Genomic DNA, 19,970 nt, shown 5'->3' with positions numbered 1-19,970 from the left:
GGGAAAAAAAACCCTTCTTTCAGCCAACAATGTCAATCTCTATTCCCAAAGGATAATTTTACCAAAGTAACAAGCAGGTGGCAAACTGTAAGTGATCACCAACAATCTGCCTCTTCTACGTCCTGGAAGAACCTGCACCAAACCCAAACGGCTGCTGGACCTGCCCCTTAGGGAGGCACGAAGCTCCCTCGCATCTCTTGCGGCAGGCGTATATGCCCGTGTGCGGCCGCCAGAACCTGAAAGAGTCACAGATTATGGTCTGTGTCCCAGCATGCCCTTAGGGCTCTGGCAAGGGGGCAGGGCCCTGCCGATCCACCTCCGGGCAGTAGCCAGGCGCTGCCCCATGTGCGCCCTGTGCCCATTGCTCCCAACCGAGGCACTTTCCCTTCACCATCTAGTGAGGTCGACCAGATGCCCAGAGACCACCAGAACTCATCTCTGTGGGGTCAATTCTGTTTCGCAACTGTCTTAAATTCCACAGCGCCAGCCCAGTAAGTGATTGATCCCACCAGCCCTCCAGAATCGGGCTAGCACACTGACTTCTGGCTCTTCCAATTATTTATAAAGGTAGGGGCCCTGCAAAATATGTTTTCACACCTCCCAACACACACACACACACACACACACACACACACGCATGCATGCCACAGTAGCAGCTTCATGCACCAATGCAGATAAAACCTGCAAGGAACCTGCCTCCTAGACCAGTGACAGATCCAAGGCACTTCTAGGAGCCAGTCATTCTAAGATCCAAACTAGCTGTGTGCTTAGGTTGGATTTAAAAGATTTGTGATGGAAACCCAAGGAAGCTCTCCACCGATTTGTACTAGCCCCAGGATGTTCCATCAAGTAGGGACAGGGCCACCAGGCCTATGACGAGGCCACAGGCAGCACTGGTGGCCCCCAGACAAGGCATCAGTTATTAGGGCAACAACAGTCTGTCCCATAAGCACACCCTGGGTGTCTACAATGGCAGCCCCTGAGTAACACCACCTGATTCATAAATTCACTTCCCTCCAGCCTGTGTGGGGTGAGAGCGGATACAATGCACTAAGATGGGCCGGACAAGAATGGCAAATGATCACCCTTACCTTTCGGCCATTTGCAGCCCTAAATTTCTCCACATGAGTTATATTCATATTTTTGCTTTCTGGAAGAGAGTATATGTTTCTGCCTGTGAACTCCAGACTGTGTTCACACTGCTCCGAGGCAGCCCATCGCTTTAACTCAGCTTTGCCAAACAACCTTCCATTGAACCCCCTTTTCACCAAAGGGAATAGGTGTACCCCGTGCAGCAGTGGCCTCTGCTACAGGACCATTGCAGGCTAGAAGGAAGCCAGAAAAAGAAGAACTATTACAAAGCTGCCTGTTGTTTGCACCCATTGCTCTGGAGATGGAGCAAAAATTCCCCTTTTTTCTGGCTAGCTCTTTCTTGGGAAATATCACTTTGATGGGCCTTATGATTTTGCAAAATTAGTGCCCAAGGCCCTGTCCGACAGGAGAAGTAGTGACCATTAGGAGCTAACCTGCTCTGCATCATAATAGGAAAGGCTGCCTTTACCAAGAAGAGGGCGACTTCTCTTGCAAGCTCTTACAATGATACTCGGCAGAATTATCGCAAATTATTTGTAGTCTTCACATCAACTCTGTAATTTTTTTCTTTTTCTTTTTTTTTTTTGGCCACACCATGCGGCATGTGGGATCTTAGTTCCCCAACCAGGGAGCGAACCCTCGCCCCCTGCATTGGAAGCGCGGAGTCTTAACCACTGGACCACAAGGGAAATCCCAACTCTGTAAAATAATATTACCTATACTTTCACAAGTAAAGAAACTGACATACAGAGCGGATAGACTAGCTACTTTACACAGCTAGCAAGTCATAAAGTCAGAATTCAAGCCTTCAGACCCCAAGCTCAGGGTCCTTTGGACATTAACAGTGTTGCCTCTTATAATAATGTTTGCCTTTTCAACTTCTCCTTAGCAGCATGCTTAATTTTTCTGCAAACAGTAAATCTCATCACATTCTTACAGAATGAATGGAGTCCCATAATTCTTGTAGACACTGCAGACCAGGCATACAGTAGGCACCTAATAAATATCTGTTGATTTATATTGACCCTGCCTGTACTTTAGAACAAGTTAGAGAAGGTAAACAATTTACCAAATTTGAACAATTCAGAGAAGCCTTATGTGACTCACCACAGTTGATATCTTTTACTCAAAGGGCTACATATGGGACCACAGATCAGCTGCCACTGGGTGATTTTGAAGGATCTGATCCACAAGGAATATAGTTTCTGGAAAGAGACATTGGAGAGCCAAATGCAGCTTGTTTTGGAATTGAGCACCATTGCCAAGGCTTCATTCATAAATAATGTAGGGCTAACTTCCTGGTCGCACTCCTAAATGGGCAGGCTACCTGTATCAGGTTGCCGACAACCCGGATGCAAGTACCTGAATTCTGTGTCTGCTGACAATTCCTGGTTAATGTCTCAAAATTTTTTAAAGCAAGAATGAGAGCTCTAGCCAAGATACATCTATTTATTAAAGAAGACCTGTTAAATTAAAGCCATTCTTAAATACCCCAAAACTGAGACATTTGTTGACACAATCCGTGTAAACTATTGCCTTCGGAAATAGATTAGCTTTCTCTGGAATCATAACATGTATGCAAAGAGACACCTAGTGGACAAACATGTAAGTACACAGTTTAGCTTGAGACCAAAGACTGAAAGATCATTCTGAAAGATCATTCTCACTCCTGCTTTTGATTTCAATAGAGCATTTTTAAAAACTACTAGAATCATAAAGCTGGAAATCTAAGCTTTACAAAAGACTATTTTGTGTTTATTTCTAAAGGAAATTTTTGCTCTTTACTGTTTTTTAATTAGATTATCATACTGCATAAAGTCTTGAGAAGTAACACAAAAATTAGAGTAGAATGTAATTGGCCAGCCACTTGAGTTAAACTTTCTCTGAACTCGTGTGTGCTTATTTTTTTGTTTCCATCTCTTTATAGACTTTGCGTATGAGATTTTCCATTTGTCTTTGGGTTGTTTTATTCTTGCTTTTAAGTAAGTAAAGCCAAAGACTTTTTTTCCAGCCAGTTTCCTGTGGTCCGCCCAGCTTCCTGTGACCTGCCTGCTCTCTTCATTTTGTACTTTCTCACCCACACCTCACCTACACACTGTTTTATACCCATCTTCTCACATTCAGCTTACATCTGCACCTGCCACCCTCCCACTGCCCTAGATGACTTTAACCTCAAAAGTCTGTCATCACAAGAAAACAAGGAATTATTTATTTTTTCCTGACACCATTTTACTGAAATTTGGCCATGTCAAATGTTTAGAGGACAAAGGTATTTTAAATTAAATAGATAAGTTTAATTTCAATGTGTATGAACTCACGGACTCCAACTCGTAGAATTTTAAATCTGAAAGAGAAACACTTGTTCTCAGGGAAGCCAGATTACATTTACAAAGTCCAGTTACTCTGAGACTGCTGGGCCAGGAAAAGCCAAGCCATGTGGAGAGTCCCAGGAGAACAAAGTGCTAGGAGAAGGAGGAGCTAAGGAACACAGATGTGTGGATGAAAACGTGATCTTGGAAGCGGATCCTTCTGTCCCAACCACTCCAGCTAAAACCACATGAATCAGAGAAGAACTGCCAAGCCAAGCTCTTCTCAAATTCTGTCCTGGGCGAAACAAAGAGGTCCTCACCCTACCATATTCAGTAAGTAAGGTGGTCCTTCTTTCTTCCATCACATATTTGGTGGTAATATGTTGAAACCTTTTCTTGGATATTAGGAATAAACCAAAGATGCTGAACATTGTATCAGAAGAGCTCATTAAAAAATAGTAAGAATTACAATAATTAAAAAATAAGAAATTAAGTTTGTCAATATTTTCAGATGATATGATTTTACATATGGAAAAGAATCTACATGTGAATTATTTAAACTAAGAAGTGGATATAGAAGGGCTGCTAGATACCTGCCCAGTACGTAAAAATCAATAACTTTTCTACATGCCAGCAACAGATAGCATGAAAATAAAATTTATAAGAAGATACAAATATAACAACATCATTAAATTCCAAATACATTAGAATAACTCTAATAAAAGACATGTAATACTTCTATGAAGAAATCTATAAAACATTACTGAAAGAAATTAAAGAAGATCTAAACAAATGGAAGGATATGTCATATTCATTAATTAGAGGACTCAAGATTGCAAAGATGGGGCTTCCCTGGTGGCGCAGTGGTTAGGAATCTGCCTGTCAGTGCAGGGCACACGGGTTCGAGCCCTGGTCCGGGAAGATCCCACAGGCCGTGGAGCAACTAAGCCCGTGCGCCACAACTACTGAGCCTGAGCTCTACAGCCCACAAACCACAACTACTGAGCCTACGTGCCACAACTACTGAAGTCCACACTCCTAGAGCCCGTGTTCTGCAACAAGAGAAGCCACCACAATAAGAAGCCCACGTACCACAACAAAGAGTAGCCCCCGCTCGCCGCAACTAGAGAAAGCCTGTGCACAGCAACGAAGACCCAACACAGCCAAAAAATAAAATAATAAGTAAATTTTTAAAAAAAGACTGTAAAGATGACTATGGTTAGTGCTTTTTCTTTGCTGTTAATTTTATTATCCTATGGCCATAAGGATATTATCTTACCTTTTCTTCTAGAACTTCTGTTGTTTTGCCTTTCATTTTAGATCTATAATCTACTTGCAATTGACCTTTGATTCTGGTTTCAAATAAGGGTTAATTTCCATTTTTAAAATTAATAACCAATTGTCTCAGTATCATTTATTGAAAATACTGTCATTTCCCCATTGGTTCTAATCATAAAGGAAAAACTTGATAAGTTGGAACCCACTAAAATTAAGAATTTCTGTTTACCAAAAGACAACAGTAGGGATTGTAAAAGCAAGTAAATGAATGAGAAAAGATATGTGCAGTACATATAACCTATACAAGGCTATATACCAGAATGCATAAAGAATTTCTATAAATCAGTCAGAAACAGACAGAAAAACCCAAGAGAAAAATGAGAAAAGATTTAAGAGCCATTTCACAAAGGAGGATATCAATTAGCCAATATATGTATGAAAAGGTGCTTAACCTCATTACCATTCAATGAAATGCAAGGTAAAACTGTAAAGAAACATCATTAAACACTGGCCAAAATCATGAAATTTTAGAAGACTGACAATAACAAGTACATTGTAGAGTCAAAGAAAACACTCAAACACTGCTGTAGAGAGCATAAATTAGGACAACCATTTTGGAAAACTGTTTGGCAAAATCTGCTAAAGCTGACCACATGCATAGCCTATGACCCATAAATTTTACTCGTAAGTGTACATGCATCAGATATGCACGCACATGTACACTGAAAACATGTATAATATGTTTCTAGCAGCTTTATTAATAATAGAGAGAATGTTAAAAAATAATCCAAATGTCCATAAACAGGAAAGTGGATAAATAAATTGTGGATTAGTCATACAATGGAATACTACTTAGCAATAAAGAAGGGGAAACTACTTATCTCACAGTCATATAATATTGAGAGAAAGAAACCAGACACCAAAGAATATACACTGTATAATACTGTTTATATAAAATAATAAAACTGGCAAAACTAGACCTCAGTGTTTAGCAAAGTACACCTAGGTCATTAAATTATACAGGAATGCAAGGCAATAATTACCACAAATGGCAGGAGAGTGGTTACCTTTAAGGGAAGGCAGGGATTATTTATTAGAAGAGGCCAAGAGGGGATTCGGGGTATCCCAACAGTATCCAATTTCTTGACTCAAGTAGTAGTTACAAGAATTTTTGCTTTGTGATAAAGCATCAAGCTATTCAAATTAGTTTTGTGCACTCTTCTCTATGAATATTATATTTAACATAATATACATTATATTTCAAAATAAAATTTATTTTAAAAAGTAAGATTTAGCAATATGTTATCTAAAAGAAGAAAAACAGAAAACAAAAGGATATGAAATGTTAAAATTTAAAAGATGGAAACAAATATCCAGACAAACATGAACAAAAAGAAAGCTGTGGTGACAATTTTAATATCTGAAAATATAAAATTCATGGTAAATATACATATATATTTATAACAAAAAATACAATCAGAAAATATAACCTTCATAGACATATAAATATATTGCCTCAAGCAACCACAACTCATAGAACTGGAAAGAGAAATATATAACTTGACAATTATAGTTGAAGATTATAGCACACATCTCTCAGATATCAATAGCTTAAGCAGACAATAAATAAACAGAAATGTAGATGACCCAAATGACACAAATTAGTAAATTTAGATACACAGAACTCTATACTTGAGAAACAGAGAATAAACTCTCATTTTCAGCACACATGGTATATTGTCAAAAATTGACAAAAGCACTGTATTGCAAAGGAAGTCTTGATAAATTTCACAGAACCAGTTTAACACAGATTATGTTCTCTGGCTGTAATGCATTAATTATAGAAATTAATAATGAAAACATAGCTTTAAATAGTCTACATGTCTGGAAACTAAATCTTGCACTACTAAAACAATTAGATAGATAATCAACAAGGACCTGTGTATAGCACAGGGAACTCCACTCGATATTTTATAATAACCTATGTGGGAAAAGAATCTGAAAAAGAATGGATATATGTACATGTATAACTGAACCACTTTGCTGTACACCTGAAACTAACACAACATTGTAAATCAACTATACCCCAATATAAAATAAAAATTTAAATTTTAAAAATAAATTAAGGAAATCAAATGGGAAATATTTAAAATTTATCACCATTGAAAACACTACATATCAAAAAAGTTTTAGGAAACACAGCTAAAGCATTTTTCAAAGGAAAATTTATACTTTAAATGCATTTATCAAAAAAAGAAGGAATGAAAACAAATAAGTTAAGAGCTTAACACATGAAACTAGAAAAATAGCAAAATAACAAACCCAAGGAAGAAATAGTAAAAATAAAGGCAGAAATCAATAAAATAGAAAAATATAGAGAAGATTAATAAAACATAAAGCTAATTCTTTGAACAAAAATTAATAAAGTAGAACTCAAGCAAGACTGGTAAAGTAGGAAAAACTAGATACAAAATAAAAACTTCTAAAAAAAAACAAACAAACAACAACAACAAAAAACTTCTGAGTTATAACTCTTAACCTGCCAATTATTCAGCCTGAAACTGTTAACATCAAACACTTTCATTTGGATGCAGGTAAATAGTTAAGAAAAAATCTAATATAGAGAGATTACTCAATTATCCATCTTGCAACCTGCTCTCTTGAAAGAAATAAAATATTCTTTGCCAAAGTCTAACATTTTTTCACACATTGATCAGTGGGAGTAAAAATCTAATTGAAAATGAAATAAATTATTCAAAAAATCAGAGAAAATTATTTTCCCCATAATTTTTTCCAGGCAAAATTACTTAACATTTAAAAACTAATTATAACATATTGCACTACTGTATACATGCAAAATTCAGAATCAAACAAATTGGAAAATTACTGTCAGGTTTCAGATCTGCTGCTTTCTTCCACCTATTAATCTTAGGCCCTTTTAATACAGACCCCCATTTCTCAAAGCTCACTAGAAGAATCTTTTATTGGTTATTTATTAATTTTTGTCTGACCAGCTCCTTTTACTTCAAGGAATTGCCTCTTCCCCTCCTTGAGGCACTGTCAATCATATGGTCCCACATTCCCCCAAACAGGAGCAAGCATATGGCTTAGGTTTGCCAATCATTCATTCGTTCATCAGATATGTATTGGCTGACAGTTTTATAGCCTGAAGATACAGTATTGAACACAATAGATAAAACCTCCTGCCCTCATGGGGCCTACATTTCATGGGGATAGACAAATAATTAATAAGATAAGTAAGTAAAATAAATGGTATATTAGATTGAGATGAATGGGGAAAAATAAAATAGGGGAGAGTATTATAGAGGGTTGTGATTTTTAAATGGGTGGATAGAAATGGACTCACTAAATAGCCGATATTAGGGTAAAGACCTGAAAGAGGTGAAGAAATAGCCTATGGCTATCCAAGGGTGAAGCAGCCCACTTTGGGGAATGGCCAACGCAGTGGCCCCAGAGTGGGACTGGGAACATGTCTGGCATGTGTGAGGCGTAACATGGAGGCCAGCATGGCTGAGGCTGAGGGAGCAACGGAAGGAGAGTGGCAGCAGATGAGGTCAGAGGGGACATGGGAAGTCAGATCATGCAGATCTTGGTGGTCTTCTTTTTTTTTTTTGAGTTAGGAATTAATTTATTTTAAAGTCAAGGAGAGATTTGAATTGAGAATTATGTAAATTATTTAAGGTCATACAGCTAGTAGGTGAGAGAGCCAGGTCTGAACTAAGGTCATGTAGACTAACAAAGAGCAACTGATTCTCCTTTATTAACATCACTGATATAAATCCACCTCTTTTTCACTCTCACTGCTCCAAAGTGTAGTTCAGCCCATCATCACTTGGCCTAGACCACTTTAGTGGATCTCCCTTATCTTGGTTTGTATGTCTCCATTTCATCTTTAATACTGCTACCAGATAAATCTTTCTACCATCTGATCACTTTACTTGTCGATTAAAAACGCTTCAAAGGCGTCTCATTAACTATATGACGTGCTACAAATTTGTCAATGTGGCCCTCCATAAGCTACATCCTTCCTCTCTCTTGTATCCTCTCTTAGATCTTGGTGGTCTCTTAGGCAATGGTTGAAGACTCTAGCTTCCCTTGAATCTTTCCAGGCAAGCTTTGTAGGGTTTTGATCTGACAAACACATTAACAGCTCTGGCTCTAGCAAAGAGACTGACGGGAGCAAGGATATAAATTGAGAAACCAGTTAAGAGCTCCCACAGTCATCCCGAGAAGATGTGAGAATGTCTTGAGCCAGAGTAGAAGCAGTAGAGGTGATAAGAAATAGATGAATCAAAGTACTTATCCTCTTCGACACAATGACCAATTCAGAAAGGAGTACATGAACCTACTCAGGCTAATCAGGAAATTCTGCCTAGAGAATTAGGAAAAAGACTAGTCCTTTTTTCTGGGATTTTAGTCATAAGTGCAATGCAAACCCGGAGCTAGCAGTGGCCATCTTGGTTACCTGGTGGAGAGAATAGAGAATGAAACCAAAATAGTGGGAATCAGAGCTCAGAGAGAGAGGGAAAAAAATAATCTTCTTATGCCACAAAATGCTGAATCAGACATATTTTAAAAGATGTACACTTGAATATGTCTTGTGAAATTTCAGAATTTCGAAGGTATGCAGAGAGGATAAAAAGGTATTATCTACAAAGAAACAAGAATAAGAATGACATCAGATTTCTCATATGCAACATGGAATGTCAAAGATGTTGGAGCAGTACCTTGAATGTTCTAAATGAAAATAAATTTTCTGCATAAAATTCAATATCCAATCAAACACACAATCAATCATGAGGTCCAAAATACCTTCTCAGGGAGAGACCTGAAAGATGGCGGAGGAGTAAGACATGGAGATCACCTTCCTCCCCACAAATACATCAGAAATACATCTACATGTGGAACAACTCCTACAGACACCTACTGAAAGCTGGCAGAAGACTTCAGACTTCCCAAAAGGCAAGAAACTACCCACGTACCTGGGTAGGGCAAAAGAAAAAAGAAAAAACAGAGACAAAAGAATAGGGACAGGACATGCACCTCTGGGAGGGAGCTGTGAAGGAGGAAAGGTTTCCACACACTAGAACCCCCTTCGCGGGTGGAGACTGTGGGTGGTGGAGGAGGGAAACCCCAAAGTTAGCAGAAGGAAAGAAATCATAAAGATCAGATCAGAAATAAATGAAAAAGAAATGAAGGAAACGATAGCAAAGATCAATAAAACTAAAAGCATGTTCTTTGAGAAGATAAACAAAATTGATAAACCATTAGCCAGACTCATCAAGAGAAAAAGAGAGAAGACTCAAATCAATAAAATTAGAAATGAAAAAGGAGAATAAGTGACACTGCAGAAATACAAAGGATCATAAAAGATTACTACAATCAGCTATGTGCCAATAAAATGGACAACCTGGAAGAAATCGACAAATTCTTAGAAAAGCTCAACCTGCTGAGACTGAACCAGGAAGAAATAGAAAATATAAACAGACCAATCACAAGCACTGAAATTGAGACTGTGATTAAAAATCTTCCAGCAAACAAAAGGCCAAGACCAGATGGCTTCACAGGCAAATTCTATCAAACATTTAAAGAACAGCTAACACTTATCCTTCTCAAACTCTTCCAAAATACAGCAGAGGAGGGACACTCCCAAACTCATTCTACGAGGCCACCATCACTCTGATACCAAAACCAGACAAAGATGTCACAAAAAAAGAAAACTACAGGCTAATATCACTGATGAACATAGATGCAAAAGTCTTCAACAAAATACTAGCAAACAGAATCCAAAGGCACATTAAAAGGATCATACACCATGATCAAGGGGGTTTACCCCAGGAATGCAAGGATTCTTCAATATATGCAAATCAGTCAATGTGATACACCATATTAACAAACTGAAGGAGAAAAACCATATGATCATCTCAATAGATGCAGAAAAAGCTTTCAACAAAATTCAACACCCATTTATGATAAAAAAACCTCCAGAAAGTAGGCAAAGAGGGAACTTTTCTCAACATAATAAAGGCCATATATGACAAACCCACAGCCAACATCATCCTCAATGGTGAAAAACTGAAACCATTTCGACTAAGATCAGGAAAAGACAAGGTAGCCCACTCTTACCACTATTACTTAACATTGTTTTGGAAGTTTTAGCCACAGCAATCAGAGAAGAAAAAGAGATAAGAGGAATCCAAATCAGAAAAGAAGTAAAGCTGTCACTGTTTGCAGATGACATGATACTATACATAGAGAATCCTAAAGATGCTACCAGAAAGCTACTAGAGGTAATCAATGAATTTGGTAAAGTAGCAGGATACAAAATTAATGCACAGAAGTCTTTTGCATTCCTATACACTAATGATGAAAAATCTGAAAGAGAAATTAACGAAACACTCCCATTTACCATTGCAACAACAAAAAAATAAAATACCTAGGAATAAACTTACCTAAGGAGACAAAAGACAAAAGTTTTCGGTATGCAGAAAACTATAAGACACTGATGAAAGAAATTAAAGATGATACAAACAGATGGAGAGATATACCACATTCTTGGATTGGAGGAATCAACATTGTGAAAACGACTATACTACCCAAAGCAATCTACAGATTCAATGCAATCCCTATCAAACGACCAAAGGCATTTTTCACAGAACTAGAACAAAAGATTGCTCAATTTGGATGGAAATACAAAAGACCCCGAATAGCCAAAGCAATCTTGAGAAAGAAAAACGGAGCTGGAGGAATCAGGCTCTTGGACTTCAGACTATACTACAAAGCTACAATAATCAAGACAATATGGTACTGGCACAAAAACAGAAATGTAGATCAATGGAACAGGATAGAAAGCCCAGAGATAACCCACACACATATGGTCACCTTATTTTTGATAAAGGAGGCAAGAATATACAATGGAGAACAGACAGCCTCTTCAATAAGTGGTGCTGGGAAAACTGGGCAGCTGCATGTAAAAGAGTGAAATTAGAACACTCCCTAACACCATGCACAAAAATAAACTCAAAATGGATTAAAGACCTAAATGTAAGGCCAGACACCGTAAAACTCTTAGAGGAAAACATAGGAAGAACACTCTTTGACATAAATCACAGCAAGATCCTTTTTGACCCACCTCCTAGAGTAATGGAGATAAAAACAAAAATAAACAAATGGGACCTAATGAAACTTAAAAGCTTTTGCACAGCAAGGGAAACCATAACAAGACAAAAAGACAACCCTCAGAATGGGGGAAAATATTTGCAAATGAAGCAACTGACAATGGATTCATCTACAAAGTTTACAAGCAGCTCAATATCAAAAAAAAAAAAAAAAAACCCAATCAAAAAATGGGTAGAAGACCTAAACAGACATTTCTACAAAGAAGATATACAGATTGCCAACAAACACATGAAAGGATGCTCAACATCACTAATCATTAGAGAAATGCAAATCAAAACTACAGTGAGGTATCATCACTGCACACCAGTCAGAATGGCCATCATCAAAACATCTACAAACAATAAATACTATAGAGGGTGTGGAGAAAAGGGAACCCTCTTGCATTGTTTGTGGGAATGTAAATTGATACAGCCACTATGGAGAACCGTATGGAGGTTCCTTCAAAAACTAAAAATAGAACTACCATATGACCCAGCAATCCCACTACTGGGCATATACCCTGAGAAAACCATAATTCAAAAAGAGTCATGTACCACAATGTTCATTACAGCTCTATTTACAATAGCCAGTACATGGAAGCAACCTAAGTGTCCATCGACAGATAAATGGATAAAGAAGATTTGACACAAATATACAGTGGAATATTACTCAGCCATAAAAAGAAACAAAATTGAGTTATTTGTAGTGAGGTGGATGGACGTAGAGTCCGTTATACAGAGCAAAGTAAGTCAGAAGGAGAAAAACAAATACTGTATGCTAACACATATATATGGAATCTAAAAAAAAAAAAAAAAATTCTGATGAACCTAGGGACAGGACAGGAATAAAGACTCAGACGTAGAGAATGGACTTGAGGACACGGGGAGGGGGAAGGGTAAGCTGGGACGAAGTGAGAGAGTGGCATGGACATATATACACTACCAAATGTCAAATAGATAGCTAGTGGGAAGCAGCCACATTGCACAGAGAGATCAGCTCAGTGCTTTGTGACCACCTAGAGGGGTGGGATAGGGAGGGTGGGAGGGAGACGCAAGAGGGAGGAGATATGGGGATATATGTATATGTATAGCTGATTCACTTAGTTATAAAGCAGAAACTAACACACCACTGTAAAGCAATTATACTCCTATAAAGATATTAAAAAAAAAAAATGATGGTGACTAATGGGTCATGAGTAACAATGTTTCAAAGGCAGTTGCAAGGTAATTGGAAGTGGTAGAAAGTACATACTGGGGAGAAAAGTGATTATTATTACTATTGTTTCTTCGCTTCATAGAAAAATAATAGCTCTTGAATTAATATACTAATATTTTCTGAAAAATTACTACTATTTCATTATATCCATGGAGTCACAAAAGAAGGTATTCTTGATAGATAGCTGTGAAAAGAATGCTTCTCTTGTATTCTCTGGCAAGTTATAAGCAGAGTTAAACTAAACCAGAGATGGGTGTCCCAGTGAGGAACTAAGACATTCTTTTTGAATCATTTTATAAACAGGAAATTAAAGGAATAATGAGAAAAATTAGATATATATTTGTAGAACTCCAGTCTTACCTAGATCATTAGGGATGAACTTTAAAGATGAGAACATCTTAAGATTATTTTACTTTTATATTGATACAATAATTACTAAATATAAATATTTCATTATAGTCTTTAGTAAATTTATGTTAGTAAATGCCTCATTTCTAGAACTTTCAATTTACATATGGGCATCTAAACCCATAGTTGCTTATAAAATAGATTCTTCACATAATTATAGTTCTATGGTACTTGGACAGTTTGGTATGTCCCTGACCACTAAGGGGCTCAAACAAGATAATTCCGTAAATAAATTGCTTTACTAAACAGCTCTCCTACTGAAATGTAATTGCCGTCAAGAATCCGTTTTCAAGGGAAATCCAGAGGATCAAATACAGTTGGTTATTTATGAATACCATTAGCTTCTCTCTGCATTAATCCTAGCCTAGGGGTAAATATACCTAGGCTATTATAATTTGGTTCACAGATTAGAATAACAAAGTGGAGTACGGGCCGTTCAGGTCATGAATATCACCAAAAGAAAGAATTCGTTTTGAAGAGTTCTCAATTACATACCAAAAAGCTATGAACTTCCTCGTTCCAGTTCTGTTGCTTCTGATCTGTACAAGAAAAAGACAAGAAAGGTCATCAGATTTCTGCCAGGACTCAACTGCCTGGGAGGAAGAGTCCTACCACATCAACCCCAAGAAGAGGCAGCAAAACAGTAACTTGCTCATCATAATAATTACACAGTGTCTCTCCTGGAGAATGAGACAGAAAGTTGTATCTCATAGAAATTCGGAAAACTTGGGTAGTAAGCTAGCAGGAAATCACTCAACTGAGATTTCCCCAGAATTGAACGTTTTCTAAAAGATAAAATGAAAATAATATTCTAATCTCTTGAACATTCCTCAAAATACATTTCCACTTTTCCTTTTTTTTTAATTTTTATTTTTTATTGAAGTATAATTAATTTACAATGTTTCAGGCATACAGCAAAGAGATTCAGTTATAGTACAGATATATATTATGGTTTTTTATTGAAGTATAGTTGATTTACAATGTTGTATTAGTTTCAGGTGTACAGCAAAGTGATTCAGTTATACCTATATAAATATCTATTCTTTTTTAGATTCTCTTCCCACATAGGTTAGTATAGAATATTGAGCGGAGTTCCCTGTGCTATACACTAGGTCCTTGTTGGTTATCTATTTTATATATAGTAATGTGCACATTTTAATCCGAAGCTCCTAATTAATTCCTCCCCCCTTCCCCTTTGGTAAACATAAGTTTGCTTTCTATGTCTGTGAGACTATTTCTGGTTTGTAAGTAAGTTCATATGTATCTTTTTTTAATATTCCACATATAAGCATTATCATATGATATTTATCTTTCTCTATCTGACTTTGCTTAGTATGATAATCTCTAGGTCCATCCACATTGCTGTAAATGGCATTATTTCATTCGTTTTTATGGCTGAGTGAGGTAGGGTTTTTTTTTAAGAGTTTTTTGATGTGGACCATTTTTACAGTCTTTATTGAATTTGTTACAATATTGCTTCTGTTTTATGTTTTGGGTTTTTGGCCACAAGGCATGTGAGATCTTAGCTCCCTGACCAGGGATCGAACCCGCAACCTCTGCATTGGAAGGCGAAGTCTTAACCACTGGACCGCCAGGGAAGTCCCAAGGTAGGTATTTTTAATCATCTTTTCTTTTTGGATGGAAATCTATCCAAGTGTATATAACCAGTAAGACTACTTCTGTGGCCAAAATTTAAGTACAGATACTGTAAATATCATACTGCAGTAAAAAGCCCTCTATGTTCATATCAAATACGTCTAGACATCTTTTTTTCTCTCCTACAACCTGCACTCCACATTGTTCACACTGTGTGGCTTAAAGTTCCAGTTTTGTTATTTTAAATTGAAAAGTAATGTGACATTATGTTTTATCTAAATATTTTCCAACTATAATGATTTGAAATTATAATAGTTCAGCAGAAGCAATGTAAAATTAGACGAATGTTAGCTGTATTGGATGCCAAGTCATTGACTTCTGTTCATGTTTGTCTTTGCACTTAGTGTACCTCATAATAAACCAGCTCTTTCTTTCTCCCCGGAACAAGATTTCTACTTCCCAAAACAGTGAAAACAGCATTGTTTCACGTTGTAGTAATTAGCATTTGTACAAGAACTTCACAGTATATTAAATTCGTTTAAAATTTTTTCTTTTTACTGTTGGACCTCACAGTCCTGGTATTGTTTAGTTGAGGGCCAAATCAAGAAAATTTGGGGTGTCAGTGTATGTAACTTGATCACAGCCAGCAGAATCGATCTCTAACTAGACATTCCAGCCAGAAAGAGCACAAAGAAGTTTTCCCATCCTCTAAGTCAAGAGAACTGACAGGGGTAAAAGTCAGACAACTTTTATAGTGATACTGAAATTTAAAAAGCAATGCCACCCATGTCCAGGTAAATGTGACTGCAGATGCTTATCTGGGTGGTATTCAGACTCAGATTACTATCTAAATCATTTTGAGCTTTGGAAGATCTTGAAGAAATTGGGTGCTATTTTCCACTGATTAAAACCACTTTACCACCTGCAGAAAGCCTCATGCTGAGAGGACAGATCAAGATCCGTTGACTCTAACACCCATGCACAATTTCTCTAACACTCAGTGATTTGAATATCTCATTTCAAAGGAAAAGAGTAATTTCAAATGCCTGAATAATGAGAGTGATATTCTTGTCCTGGTCCAGTGCACAATTTCATAAGGAAGCAGAAGCAGAATCCTGAAAATACCCAAAGCAGGAACAAAAGGAACAAAATTCTCTTTTCAACTTTCACAGAGTTCTGCAAGTGTAACATCATTTTCTTTTAAGGAAAGAAAATCTATAGCCCCTCAAAAGGAAAATCTATATCTTAGCCCTAGGAAAAGCATTATTCTTCTCCTTCATTTGAATTCATTTTCTAGGCCAAATACAGTAAAAAAAAAAGCTGCATTTGAAGACTATACCTTGAATACATAAGTTGTAGCCAGACAGGAAGAGTGATGAAAAATGTTTCAGCAGTGAAGTCTTTAATAGAACATGTATCATTCATTTTATGCCCCACCAACCTCAACAGACTCCTATTGTCTTCAAATAACAATAAGAGAAGCTGCCTGCAGTTAATTTAATCATTGTAATTTCCTAATAAAGACTGATGTCTATTGAAAATTATTCCAATTATGTCTTTAAAAATGAGTTCAAAACTGTTAAAATTACTACCTTAAATACTATATTAACCTCTACCAAGTGTTATTAGTTATTCCCACGATCTTCTTAGAGAAAAAAAATGACATTCGTGCCTAATTTTTTTATTCAGTAAAAATTCAACTTGGAGATGCCACAATCATTTTTAAAACTTTGCTCAAGTTCAATCTACTTAAGGTGTAATCTAACCCTTTTCTATTACATCCCGAGAAGTAATCTCTCTGATTAAAAACAAAAACACTGCCAAAATCCATTTTATTGCATCACATAAAATCAAACTATGCAACCGCTTGAAAATAAGTGGAAGATAAGCAGAGAGAAGGGATCTCACAAAAGCAACAATGATGAAAATAACAATAGCCAACATTTATTAAACCCTGTTTATCACTTTGTTTGTGCTGCCATATGCTAAATGCTGTACACGCATTAATCATTTACTGTTCACAACTCTGTGAAGTTGGTGCTGTCTTTATTCCCATTTTACAGATGAAGACGACTGCCCTGAAAGATGCAGCTCTGGCTGGCATCCTCTGCTCTGTGGACAGCTGCCACCCCATTGCTCATCGGAGGCTGCCTGCACTACCCCCAACCTCCTCTAGACACGCCCCCACACACACACACACACTCACACACACACACACACACACCTGTTTCTGATCAGTACTTCCATGAGGACTCTCCACAGTGACATATGCTTTCCTTTGACCGCATTTCTCTCCCTCCAGAACACACAGACACCCTAGAAGAGTGATTGTGCAGGGAGGGGTAGAGAACACGGAGGATCTGGGTCAGGAACCTCTGCACCCACAGCCCTGCTTCCTCCCATGCTGCCAGATATCCCTCATCTTAGCTTTTGCCAGGCACCCAGGGCTCTCCCTCTAGCCCAGGTCCTTTTGGAAGCCTTCTGTCCATCAGTCAAGGCTGCCATGTCTAAACCAAAACTGCAGATGAGTTTAGCCCCTCTTTCCCAGGGTTCTTGGACCCCATGCAGTGCACCTGGTCATGCCTCTGAGTCCTTTCTGAAGCTACTTGGCTCTTCACCAAATGCTCTCAGCCAGCCAGGAGTGACCCTGCTGTGACATGCACACGTGCATTAGCGGTTGGTTGGCTGCAGCCTAACTTTGCCAGTTGTGTTGGCCAACTCTCATCCTGACACGGTTCAAGAGACTACATTCCAAATGATTAGCTGCGTGAAGGAGGTAAAGTTCATGGCTCTCAGACTTTTCTGTGCTTTGATTATTGATGTGCTGTAAACTCTATGTACATTTGATGAGAATGTAGGGAAGCACGGGGAGAAAGAAAAGAAAGGGGAAGAGAGCAATTTGATGGTGTGTTACTGTAGGTCTTTGACCAGCCAGAGGGCGGCAGGAGGCCAGGCATGCGAGGCCAGGGAAAGAAGCTGCCACAGAAGAGGATATAAAGGAGACAGGCAAACACAGAAGTCCCTTCTCAGCTTTACCATTCCCTATTCTGCTTCTCCCAGAAACCAAAATCACATATTTTACCTATGTCTGCCCTCCCTAAAGCTCCATCACACTCCCTAGAAACTCCCATGACTGCAGGTTCATTTGTGTCAACTTCCTGCACCTAGAAAGACTTCCCTTCTGTACCTCTCACTGACAAAAATGTGTATTCTGCCTAAAATGCTAATTCGTAAATATCAGCATGAGTGGTTTAAAGACAAAGGAACATTAAAGTAGAAGAGGCTGGCAGAGACCTCCCACCCACCTCCCACCCACCGCCCGATGCTGGGAGGGGTGGAAGGATGGGATGCACATGCTAAATGCAGGTTATACAGAGGCTTTCCCCTTCTCTTCCCTATTGGTCTAGAGTCACTTCATTTCTAGTTGTTTGGTCCTTCTTGCAGGAGCAGACTCCTGATTCCCCACCCCTACCATAAGCATATTTTTAAACCCGAAGTTGACAGGCACATCTGACGTGGTGCCTATTATTGAGTGTTGGAAGGAACAAGGTGTCTTCAGGACCCTCGTTCACCATGTCTTTACTCCAAGGTTGGCTCTGCCAATAACTACAGCATCTATTCCACTTTTTAGAAAATGAAGTTTTTGATATTAAAAAAATACATATTGGCATTGTTTTAAACTTTAAAATGCAAAAGAAAAAAGGTTAATAAAAGGAAACAAAGATCACCCATGAGCCCAAACTCCAGAGATACCCGCTCTGAACTTGTGTATTCCTGCTCCGTTTTCTTGTGTTCATTTGGAAAATTTGTAATGTAACAAGGGATAGTCTACATACACAGCTTTGGGTCTACAAAGCCTAAACTTAGAGCTCTGCGCGAATGGGGATTAGAGCTAATATTTGAGCTACTTGACAAGTCACATTTAGATCTTTTAATCACAGCAGAGACCCTGACATTCCACTAACTTTATCAGGCATATATGAGATTTTGGACAGCACCCTAATGCTTTCAAGAGCATTCTTTTCTTATCTCAGTTGTTGAGCAGGAGGTCCTAGGGTACAGAATAATGTAAAAGTCCACATGGACATTTTCAGCATTTGAAACCAGCACATAAAGCACAGAAGTGCTTTTGAGAACAAGACCAATAACTTATAAGGCTCCAATGATTGGTGCCATCTCAAATATTCATTGTTTAACATTTCTGTGTTCTTCTGGGGAAAAAAGTTACATAATGACAGAGAGCAAAGATTGTTTCACTCAAAATTCACTGAAAAATGTGGGATTCGGGATCATCTGGCTCTATTTTAGAGAACTATAGAAAAGTTTTCTTAGAAGAAACTTTGAGGTCATATTAGAAAACACATTACAATGATATTTCATACACACACCACTTCGATTTAACAATTTCTCAAATTGTCCCCAAAATATCTTTTTAAATTTGGTTTGTAGAGAACGTCTTCTTACTAACAAAGCAACTTTAAGCCGGCAGCTTACCTTTAACTTCCCGAACATTTCATGAGTCATTATAGTCAATTATATCATCTCCAATCAAGAAGATATTTTTATTTGTTCATTCAAGAAACAGACTGTGCCCAGTTAATTCAACTGGAAAAAAATGACACAAACCCAAAGAGAGCAAAGGAAATAGAGGGCGGCCTTCCTTTAAAGAATGAAGAACCATTAAGGGTCTCTTCTCCTTTCGACAGAAAATGAATAATTCTTACTAAGGTTACCAGCATCAGCCTCTCTCGCAAACACACATGTGTGTAATCAAAGGAAGAAAGACTGCCAGTGTTTCTATCTATTGCAGTATTCACCCCAAAAGTTCTCAGGAGATACTATTTCTTTCACAGTAAGGTTGTGAATCATCCCTGCCTTAAAATGCTATTGTCA

General features: G+C 37.8%; 1 protein-coding gene across 2 annotated transcripts in view; it reads right to left on the bottom strand.

Moving 5' to 3' along the window:
- Positions 1-19,970, bottom strand: part of IPCEF1 (interaction protein for cytohesin exchange factors 1) — a 213,022-nt gene that overhangs the window by 112,788 nt on the left and 80,264 nt on the right. For both annotated transcript variants that reach the window (XM_082474729.1, XM_082474728.1), the window contains exon 2: positions 13,977-14,020. In XM_082474729.1, coding sequence (XP_082330855.1) covers positions 13,977-14,020 — 44 coding nt within the window. The remainder of the gene's footprint in view (positions 1-13,976; positions 14,021-19,970) is intronic.

The sequence above is a fragment of the Balaenoptera physalus genome (genome assembly GCF_965194825.1).
Source record: "Balaenoptera physalus genome assembly, chromosome: 9".
Taxonomy (NCBI): Eukaryota; Metazoa; Chordata; class Mammalia; order Artiodactyla; family Balaenopteridae; genus Balaenoptera; species Balaenoptera physalus.
The sequence above is the reverse complement of the archived record's forward strand: the minus strand, read 5'-3'. Positions and strand labels throughout refer to the sequence as shown.